Genomic DNA, 11,307 nt, shown 5'->3' on the forward strand with positions numbered 1-11,307 from the left:
GCGACCTTCTGCCGTGAGCAGAGGACGCACACTTGGAGGGCGTTAGCTGTGACGCTGGCGTTTAGCGGTTTGACAGAAGCCATAGACGGCGGTGAAGGAAAATGAACTCTTTATTTGATCATCCACTGTGATAAAGAAAGAAAGAAACACACAAGGTGCAGCAAATTTCACACAACGTTGTCCAAAAACAGACCTTGTAAGGAAAGACGCACACGATCCCAGAACCGGGCCGGAGCGGGCCGATACCTGCAGGGCAGACATTTCAAGCTGGTGCCGACACGACGAAAGCGAGACAGTGAACACGCATCATGCTGAATCAGTCCTGGGATTCTGAGCACTGTTACTCCTGTGTGTGTGTGTGTGTGTGTGCGTGTGCGTGTGTGCGTGTGCGTGCTCATTATTATCCGTGTCAGTAAAACGTCCACCCCTCAGCCATATTTGAACAGTTTTGGATGCTCTTTGTTGCACAACCCTCTTAGAATGCCTTCTCTGTTGTGTATTGCATGGAAGGTGTGTGTGTGTGTGTGTGAATTTGAGGGTGCTTTTTTGATTCATTGATTTGTAAATATGTTTTCATAAGGTTTTTGATAATGTAAAATAGAATTATGTAAGAGAGAAGATGTACATAAGATTATAGATAAAGTGTCGACAGGTATATTAATTTATTTCTATAAAAGGACTCGTGTTGTTTGTTGTGCATCGTTTTGTTTTTTTAGTGCGCTGCTGTCTTTCTTTTGTTGGCCCACATGAAACTCTGAAAAACTCCCGCCTCTTTAGAACAATTCTCGACCTCGGTGTTAATGGGAACATTGATTTTTTTTTTGTGTCTGTGCCTTTTTTCTTTTTGTTCGTATTCTATGGCGCAACGACCAGCCGTTTTTCATGTACTTTTGAATATCTCTATATATTGGTCTATAAAATTTGACTGAAAACTTCCTTCCTGTGTGGTTTCAGTGTCTTCGATTAAAATGTCATCAATATGACGAGGAATTTCGTGAACTCCGTTAAAACGGTTTGGCAGATTTCAGAAGGAATCATTGAATTTGGGGAATTTGGAGCGAATCCAAATAAAAAGCTGGAGACGTGGCATATTTATTTTATTATGCTTAAAAACTCCAAAGGATAATGAGAGCATTTATTAGAAGGATTGGAAATAAAGCAAGGGAAAAGTTTAGAAAGGCGGAATTTAATTTTGAAGTAAATATGGATTCAACTTTTAGCCATTTTTTAGCCACTATTTTGACAGATGAAACCTTTCTCAAACGTGTAGAGTAGAAAGATGAACGCCTTTTGCCGGGTGGGGGGTGCCGAATCTGTCTGTGCTCGATTTTATTTGATGTGACGACGGGAAAGATTCCGTCTCCTCTGGCCCCCCTTGCTTGCTCTTTTTCTGAAGATATATTTGTGCTCGGGATCATTTCGTTTTTCTAATCACACTCAGATCTAATCTCATGTATGTGCTAACTTTTAAAATTGCCATGTTCTTCCTATAGGTTGGTCGTACAGTGGTCTTATAATAGAGGAGCTACGCCACCTGCCGGTGAAACTACAGAAGAGCATCTCTGCGACGAGATGTTAAATCTTTTCTCCCATTTTATTAAAAGCGGTGACGTCACAAATGCTCAGCTGCTGCAATAATGCAAATAGCAACACTTATTAGCAATTCTTTCGTTTTCCTCACAGCTTTTCATGAAAGTCGATTTTTATCTATTAAAATAAACAATAAATAAATTTTCCACTTCATAGTTTGCAAAGCCAAGCTGCTGTTTAGAGTCAGAGCAGCTTTCAAAGAACGCTGCACGTTTACTGACACGCGCAATCTGAGATTCACCTGCGTCACCGATCACGTCGTGATAAAAAAAAAAAACGCACATAAAAAACAACTCAATCCGGAACCAGAGCCAACATTAAAGTGTTTTTTTTAAGCACCTCGTACAAAACGAACAAAAGATCAAAGAGGTTCTCGATGGATCCGGGTTCCGTTCGGGTTCTGCAGCTCTACGAAGCTCGAGCCTTAGCGTGGGCCTGCAGGAGAGTGGCGGTTTCTGCGTGGGAGCCTTGCGTGGCTATGGAGAGGGCAGTGCGACCACGCTGTCGGGGGGGGGGGGGGCAGGAAAGACAAGAGAGTGGGATCACAACACAGATCTCACACCCGTCAGAACATGAAGTTAGACACGCCAAAAACACACTTCAGATCCTTGTGTAATCCGGCACAGATTATTACTGGGATTGGGTTTTCTGCTCAGTCACCTTGTCGGTCAGGGTGAGGTCGCACTGGCTTCTCTCAAGCAGCAGCCTGGCGATGTGCGTGTGCCCCCGTTCAGACGCGAACATCAGGGCTGTGGTTCCCTGGCTGTCTTGGATGTTGGCGTCGGCGCCGTGGCTCAGCAGCAGACGGACCATCACCACCCGGCCGTGTCTCACCGCCAAGTGCAGCGCCGTTTGACCGGTCTGCGGAGAAGCACGGGCAACAGTGACCCGTATCTTTACGCTTTGACCTTTATTCATACGCCCTTCCTCCTCCGATATATTTGTTTGATGCCTTGCTAAAGGACGTTTCAGTCGGACACGCTTAAACATCAGAGTTCGTATCGCATCCCGCTTTTGCCAGAGGTCGCAGAAAATTACAAAGGAGGTTCAAAATCGAAGCTTCGGCGGCTGAGATACCCCGAAGTTAATCCCTGAAGTGGGCCGCCGTGCCGGCTGACAGCCTCTTTGAAGTTCTGCCATTGATTATCCACCTTCTATTAACTGCGTCTTTTAGCGGCCGCCCTACCTGGTTGGAGCAAACGTGGATGTCGCCCAGCTCCATCAGTTTGCGTACCACCTCCATGCCGCCCGGGCCGTCGGGGGCCGTCAGCGAGGCCAGCATCACCGCCGTGTAGCCGGCATTGTTCTGAAGGTTCACGTCGCTCACGCCTGTGAAAGCAAAGACAAGAAAACAGTCAGTATTTGCGCCCCCCCCCCCCCAGCTTCTCTTATCGACAGCGGCTTCAGCGAGGCGGCGCTCATCACCAGTGTCCAGGAGCAGGCCCACGATGCTGTAGTTGCAGTGGGACACGCTGTAGTGCAGCACCGTGTTGCCGTTGCCGTCGGCCATGTTGACCAAGAAGGCCAGCAGAGACGGCGTGGCCTTCATCACGTCCCGCAGGCACACGGCGAACTCGCTGGCCACGGAGGCCTCCTCCGCCGCCGCGCTGAACCAGTGCTTGAACAACACAATCAAGGCCTTCCTCTGTAGGAAAGCAGATAAATGCAAGGACGCCGTTTCTCACTTCTGGTTGAGGGTAACATCTGTAAGTCATTTCTTGCATCTGTGTCTGATAAGGCAGAAAGAAACGAGTTTCGGACCGCCTGTTGGACGGAAGTGGAAAATTCACTGCCCTTAGAGCTCTGGTTTTGACCTCCGGCAACAATTGTCCTGCAGCTCAAACAGGGTGTGTATGGTGGGTTTGTTTATTTTTTTGTAAAACCGAAACAACAAGCCGAAAGGTGCTCTCACGCTCTGAGAGAAACCGCAGAGTTGTCGTCTGTCGGGTTGTCATCCTGAGCTAAATGTTTCATTAATGGTATTCACTGTTGATATAAAAAACTAGTCTCAAATTGCAGCTTTAAAATCAAATAAAGCTGATGTATTGATTTTTTTTTTCTCATTGATGTTTAGCTAATGCAGCACGGTGGCGCAGTGGTTAGCGCTGTTGCCTCACAGCCAGAGGCCTTTCTGTGAGGAGTTTGGAAAATGACTGAATGAACGTTTAACTCCTCCTAGTGGTAGTAAGAGTAATCGCACACGGTTAATATTCACAACATAAATTGTCTCTTTAGCTCATCCCATCAATATAGGGGTGTGCCCCCCACCCTCGCCCCGCCCCGCCCACCGCCACTTTCAGCTCCTTACCGTGTCCTCATTGGGGTTTTCCATGTTGTCCATGTGATCGTTGAGGAACCGACAAGCGGCCGTGAAGTCCAAACTCGCCGCCTCCCTGGAAGAAGGAGCGTTCGGAGACTTCGATAAGAACGCGGGAGCTGTTCCCCAAACAGGAAGCGACACAAACGAACCGATGGCACGTTCGTTCTGGTCCTCTCACCTGCCCCCGGTGGTCGTTTCCGAGCCACAGCTGTCCTCCATCTGTTCTCCCGAGGGCTGCGGTTTCATCTCGCCTGTCTTCTCCGGGGACTCCGCGTCTCCGTCTGTCCTCCCGGATCCTGCTCCTCCCGGTATCGTCTCTCCCCCCGTCAGCCTCGCCTCTGGGTCTGCACCCACCTGTGCATCTGCCACCTCCCTCGGGTGAATGCTGCTGCTCTCGCTCTCCTCGCGCTGGTCTCCACTTAAAGACATTATGACATTATGATTTGATATTTTCTCCTCTAAATCGCAGCTTTTGATGGCCTTCGTCTTTCAGACTCAAATTGTGATGCTTTTCCTCAGCCCAAACTGCAGAACGACGGCTGTAACAGTGCGTTGAGTCATTTACTGACCCGTCATTAACGCCCCCGGCATGTGGGCCTTCTGACACCCTCGTGCACCCGCCTGTCCCGGTGATGGATTCAGAGGCTGCGACGATGACAAACACAGAAAAGCACGATGAAACGTCAACTCCAAAACGGAACTAAAAAACATTCGACTCTCCCAAGCGAAGAGACATTTGTCACGGTTGGGGTTTAGCAATTCAGGGCATCAATAAAGCAGCGTAAATAATCAAGATGATCAATCAGCCAAGAAACCAGAGTGCAGCAAATTGTAGCTCAGCCTATGGTGGACGTTCTGCCTCGCTGACATTCGTCTTTCCCACGTCTGCAACATTAGGAGTTAATCGTCCTTGTGCAGGATGGGAATTCCATCTCTACACAAACCCTGGAGAAGGAAAGCATAAATGAGGTCATGAAATCGACCGTACCTCCGTGCCGAGTCCCCTCACCGTCCCGGCCACCGTTCTGCGTGCAGTAAGAGCTCAGGATGTCAACCAGTCCCATCACTTCCTGTTGCAGAGAGTCGACTTTGGGATCCGGGTGCTGTCGAGGTTTACCCTCCTCTCCCGGTTGTTGCCCTTCACACAAACATTCCCACTGCTGACCCAGGAGCGACTTGATCTTGCCCACGTGGTGGGCGACCGCGTACGTGTCCGCACCGTCATCTGAGGCATCCGCGGGTCCCGGCGGGCGCCTTTCGGTGGGATAGGCAACAAAGTCTTTGTGTGGACTTCTTCGTCCGTTCGTGGTCGCAGTCATTCCCGTCACGAATCCATCTGGACTCGTTGGCGATTGAGCGTGCGGCTCGGTAGAGCTCAACGCCGTCACGTCGCCATCCCGGTCTTCCGTCGCTCTCTCTGCACAAACCCACACTTCGGGATTTCTGATGAGGTGCTCAATCTTTTTGTCTTTCTTCCTGCTCTCCTCTCGTTGCTCCTTCAGCTCCTCCGAGGTCCTCTGGAGCTCCAGACTGGTTTCGTGGAGCCTCTGCTCCAGCGCGGCTACCTTAGCCTGCAGGGAGGTCACCGTCAGCAACTCATCCAGGTCTGTGCTCGTTCTCCACTCGTGCGATGGATTAGAGTCCTCGCGGCCGAAGCCGTGCTTTCTTGGAAACATGACATGACTCTCGTGCCGGGGCCTTTTGTTGTCCGCGGCGCCGTAGCGGGATGAGGTACAGGAGTCTGTAGTTCCATTCCATGAAGGGGGCGGGATACGTGGACTCAGGCCCAGACGGATCTGTTCTCTTTCTTCCCGCAGCGAACAGATTTGCGCCCTGAGTTCTGGAATGACCTTTATCTCCGCCTCCAGCTCAGACACGCGTTCCACGGCTTCTCTCAGGCGCCTACACAGCTCTGAGCCGTGTTGGGACCGACGGCTGTCCGGGGAGTAGAAGACATCCTCGCAAGAGGTGTTCCCACCCCCGAGGTGATCCCTGGAGCTCCGCAGGCTGCCGGGCTCATCGGTGGATTCCGAGCCCTGCCTCAGCAGCACCGTGAGCGGCAGACTGGAGGCACGGAGGAGGTGAGGTCGGATGTGCTCGCCGAGAGGCTGTTCGTCGAACTCCTTGATTCTGGCCTCCATTTCAGTGAGGGTGTTGAGCCCCGGAGGAGAAAGGGGCGACCTGGGGTCGTTGACGCGGGAAGGATGGGTGTCTGACAATCGAGATCTGGGGCCGAGAGCTCCAGTGGATGCCCAGGGACTGGGGCGGTGGCCCCACCCAGACGGGTTGAGGTGCCTGGGAAGAGTGCTCGATCGGGTTCCCTTGCTCCGCCGATGGATGGGGACTCGTTTGATGGTGTTGCCTTTCTCGATGTCGTCGACATACTTTAGGAAGTCCAGGTCAAGTCGAAAGCCGTACGGCGTTTCGACTGAGTATGGGGGCTTTCCTTTAACGCCATACTCTGTCTTTTTATGAGGGAGGGTATTTCCTGCAAACATCGAAACTGTCGTTTAGTGTGAGTCACAAATTGCACATCTGATTTGGAGGAATGTTTGCAGGTGAAGGACTTTGTGGTACCGTTGTGTGCTTCTGTCATGTTCTCTCGTCTTCAGTCCTCCTTCCGTCACATTATACGTCCGGACCTTTGAAATCTGAACAAAGCATTAGGGTTGAAGTGGTTATTGTTGCACTGCTCATGATTACTGGGGGGGGGGAAGGTTTTTTAGCACCGACGTTCACTTGAGGTTTAGCTGTTATTCTTGCTAAGAGGCCGAGATGGAAAGTCAGTGGAGACAACTTTGTGCACTTTCAGATCCAGCACAAAACACTAAGATTTAATTTCATTTGAGTTCTTTCGCTGTCCTTCCTCCCTCCCTCTTGGCCTTCGCCACACTGCCTCACTCCTTCCATGCATCATGCCGCTGCTATTCAACAGCGGCAGGCCTGATGCTCACTTGATTACAGCCTTGCCGTCCGGGATGAGAGATGAAAATAGCCCGAGACTGTTTAGTCCACCAGCTACGCCTGGCGGCGCAAATATACTCCTTCAGACACAAATAACCATTATTGTGACTCACTGCTCCCCCCCCCCCCTCCCTTGTTTTCACTCACTGTTCATCATTCTTGAATGTTTACAGGCCTGCAGGCCCTGACTCTGTTCTCCTGGTCTATGTTTGGACCACAAGGAAATACGATGGAGAATTCTCTAGGTATAGTGATTGCCTTCCATGACCCCCCCCCCCCCCCATCCCCTCCCAACGTGCTCCCCTCTCCTGACCACCATCCTTTCTGGCAGCTCTTGTCGGGGCGCCACCGCCACCGAGCCGTAGCCTCAAACAATGTCAGCTATGCAATAAACAGACCAACACCCCCCCAAACGGCGGAGCTGGGGAACTTTCTCCTCCCGCAATTCACCCACGATCTGCCGACAATATGCAAAACTAAATCTATAAAATCACATGTGTGCCTTTTCAAAATTTAAAAACTGAAAAGACGCACGGCACAAGCAGGTATTGGTCTTTCTACTTCCTGGATGGGCGGAGCATAACATTACAGAAACACTATCGTACTTGTGAGAGTCATATAAATAAACTAGTACATTCATGCCATCTGAATTTTTATTTTTAGTACTACCAAAACTACAACTTTAAATGTTAAGCGAATAAAAGGGAACATAATTTGTCCTTCTGGATTGTTCGTCAACAGGATGACGGAAGAACTCGGGGCCATTTTTTTAATGCTTGGGATACATTTTCTCTGCATCCATCAATCTGGAAAAAGAAAATGCACACGGAAACGTCTTGATCTGGTCTCAGGCTTCGCCATTTTCGCCGTTGTGTTGTCCTTACGGGAACCGGCACGTGTTTCATCGGACACTAACGGGGGTATCATGTTGTCAGTTTAGTGCGGTTTCATGATCTACCATTGCTCCATCTGACCGGTCTAAATATAGCCTATGCATGTGGTGAAGCACATGTCAGCAGAGGAAACCCAGACGCGTGTCTTTATCTCATCACCTAAAACGTCCTCCAGGCGGCCAGGCTAGCTAGGACGACGAAATCGGTTAGTTTCGATGGAAAGTCTGGCGCTACCGCGAGGCGTTGGTATTAGCTTAATAGCTGAGTGACAATAGCCCCCCCCCACCCCCCGGTCAGGACTGCCAACCACCTGTTGCCCCAGATGAACCATTCAGTCTCACTTGCTGGCTTGCAGGGGATTTTCTTTGAATCTCTACTGCAACATTAAATGTTTTAGACTTTCAGAGAATCGGTCGATGACTATCTTTTCTCTCTCTTGGCAAGAAATGGATTCTTCTTGTTCCACAAGACATTTCAAACCATTCCTTGTGGAAATGTCAAAATGTCAACAATATTCAGGAAGAGAGACGTCCAGTTTTAGACCATTTATCGCCTTCCTGACAGACAAGCGATGTGAAATCCAAACTGCTGTAGCCCACAAGCTTTATTGAGCATAAACACAGCCTGACATGAAACTTTCTTGACCGCAGAGAAAACAATATAGAAGAGTTTAGGGTTCGGGTTCGGGTTCGGGCAATGCCGAAGAGACGCTTCTGATTTCTGTCCACATTTCTGCGGTGCAGATTTTTAATTGTGCTTGCAGCGGCAGGCCCAGCTCACAGGAAGCTGAAGAAATGAAACGGCCCCGATCCAACGGTACCTCTGCACGCACTGAACGGACGCCAAGATAAAGCGTCAGCGTGTGCAGAAATCAAGGCTTCCTTTGTATCCGGCTAAAACTCCTGCAGTATTTGAGTTGGGAAATGTCACAGCTTTATAAAACAGCTTTTATTTTTACTAACAGTCGGCCACCTCCTCCTCCTCCTCCTCCGGCGCCTACTGACACATTTCAAACTGCCTGCATCAGCATGAAACCTCATAATCACAACATCGCCGGCCACGACGTTCTTTACCGGCACCGCAAATATGACAACCCCCCCCCCCCCCCCAACACAGCAGAGGAGGGGTGACTGACCTCCCACCGAAGAGAAGATAAACACTCGCTCGCGTCTCCGATGAGGATGCAGGAGTCATTTTAGAGGTCAAATGGAAGTCAGGCAGCGCTTAACCTTTGGTTTTAGCCAGTGATGGCGCCGGCAGACATTTAAAGACATCCTGTTGGCCCAGCCGCCCACTTGGCGCTCATGTTTTTGACAGAATGTGTGGATGCCTGGCCTCAAACGTTTGAGACAATAAACGGAACCCCACAAACTTTACGTTTAAAGCGGCTGCAGCTGCTACTTTCCTTTCCCGTCGATGGGCCGTGTCTTTCCGCCGTATGTTTACCTTACATGTTTCCTCATCTATGTTATGTTCCTGGAAAAATAAAGCATTCCTTTCATTGGCTGTTTTTTGGGGGTGCTGCTGTTCAGACCGCAGTATTTTTCCAGCACACGACTCTCCACCATGTCTTCTGCTCCAGCGTTGATTTAGAAACCAAAACCAACTGTTTGGATTCAAGCTCTCTTTTCCCCTCCTTCTTTATCGTTTTTTTTCTGTCAAACTCACATTTATGAGGACTTCATAGAAATCCCCTGATGTGAGCCTCCTCAGTTTTTGGACTTTGGACCACCCCTGGCACCAAGTCCAACAGCATTGTGGCATCCAAAAAAGCCTCATTGTGTGGCTTGTGGAGCGAAAGCTCACAGGATAAAACAGCTGCCAGTGGAAGAAACCTGTGGTATGTTGACACGGCTGAGCTAAAATAGAAAGTGTGTCTGTGTGTTACATGTGTTACATGTGTGTTACATGTGTGTTACATGTGTGTTACATGTGTTATAGCGCTGCTGCGTTTCTGCCCAATAAGTGAAAAATATAGTTTCATCTCCGAATCAGCAAAGTTAGTTTCTTAAAAGTCGGATTCGTTTCAAGCCGAGGTCTGGAGGTCCTTTCTGCACAGTTTCTCAAAGCCCCCCCCCCCAGAAATAATTTCTGAACCTGAATTTACATCCCAAATCCAAACCTTCAAGGAACATTAAGCCTATCGGGTTTGATTAAGCACTCACACTGTGAATATGAAAGCTTACCAGACGGTCTGGCTCCAGCAGCTTCCCTCGGATGCTGGGCTCTGTTTGTCCGGCAGTCCTCTCCGCTCTGGTCCCAGCTCAGCCTATCTGCCTCCGGTAGAGGTTGGGGGGTGACGCTGTCAAGGAGGATTGGCATGCGGCGGCTGTCTGGTGAATGCCAACGTGCACGAGCCCCTGCCATAACAGAAGCTGGGTCCGCTCTTGTGTAGGGGGGGGGGGGCGACACGGCACAGGGGAGGGGCTTGTGGACATGCTTTCCTTCTGGCACCTCCTCGTCCAACACGACTGCCATGTGGGGGGAGGCTTTGACATGCAGAGCCGCACCCACGGTGGGGTGGGGGGGCAGAGGCCTCCACGCCTTCTGCAGGGGTTCAAATCTCTGCATGTCTGTCATTCTTCACAGATCTTCTTTCATCCTCTTCCCCACCATGCCTTTCCCTCCTGTTCCCAAACACGGGGGGGGGGGGGGGGGATATGAAAAATCGGATTTCCTAAAGTAAAAGTCATTGTTTTTTTCTCCTTGCTGTTCCAAGTGGCTGAAGGGACGCTAATGTCCATCACGCTGTTGGTCTTGCCACGTCTCTTTAATCAGAATGGAAATATTTCGGTGGCTCTCTGGTGACATTTTGTGCAGACAAAGTGACTCACGTAATATCCCCGCTGGGTCGGATGAAAATCCGCTGACTTTGCATTTAGCAGCGTCGGAGTTTCATCTTAACCCATAAATGATAAGGCACCGCTTACACGAGCTTAATGCTCAAAACTTTAAACGCTGAGTCATGGTTTCCAGAGGATGACACGCATCTTAACTGTGCCTCTGATGTCATCGCACAGACGATTGAAAATGACTGCTGCCACCTAGTGGACAGGTAGGGAATGGTTTTGTGGAAATAGAAATATGTCTGAAGTTTAAAATGATATCAAACTTTTCTTTTTGTTCATTTTATACCTCCTGTTTTTCTTCCTGTTAAATAAACATATTTTCCAGTTAGGGACGTTTCCAGTCCCTAACTGGAGACGTCCGACGAGCCGATCTTGAAAGTAAAACAAACTGGGCAGTTAATGGAGTGTATGACATGAGGAAAATGGGAGCCTGTCAGAAAGAACTGCAACCACCGCCTTGTGCACGCATGGAAAAGGAATTAGCAAGAAAATACTCCTTTTCCATTACCAAAGCAGAAAACTCTGACTCTGAGAGGGATTGTGGTTTGACTGGAGGGAGAGAGAGCGAGAGATAGAGAGAGAGAGAGACCAAAACATTTTCAATGGAGCAAATGGCTGCCGACAAACTCACCACATAACGAAAAAATATATATATATTCTCAAAGACAGTTTGAAATAAAAGGCTTCAGGT

At 49.4% G+C, this 11,307-nt stretch overlaps 1 protein-coding gene across 1 annotated transcript; it reads right to left on the minus strand.

Moving 5' to 3' along the window:
• Positions 1–92: 92 nt before the first annotated feature.
• Positions 93–10,090, minus strand: LOC137904554 (KN motif and ankyrin repeat domain-containing protein 4-like). Its single transcript, XM_068748749.1, has 10 exons — positions 9,954–10,090; positions 6,488–6,561; positions 4,899–6,398; positions 4,480–4,555; positions 4,089–4,328; positions 3,899–3,983; positions 3,016–3,235; positions 2,777–2,919; positions 2,251–2,451; positions 93–2,091 (listed from the first exon to the last, which is right to left on the minus strand). The coding sequence occupies exons 2-10, from the start codon at positions 6,504–6,506 to the stop codon at positions 1,999–2,001; spliced, it is 2,577 nt and encodes an 858-aa protein (XP_068604850.1). The 5' UTR covers positions 6,507–6,561; positions 9,954–10,090; the 3' UTR covers positions 93–1,998.
• Between the last annotated feature and the right edge of the window lie 1,217 nt (positions 10,091–11,307).

This window comes from Brachionichthys hirsutus, chromosome 15, assembly GCF_040956055.1.
Source record: "Brachionichthys hirsutus isolate HB-005 chromosome 15, CSIRO-AGI_Bhir_v1, whole genome shotgun sequence".
Classification (NCBI taxonomy): domain Eukaryota; kingdom Metazoa; phylum Chordata; class Actinopteri; order Lophiiformes; family Brachionichthyidae; genus Brachionichthys; species Brachionichthys hirsutus.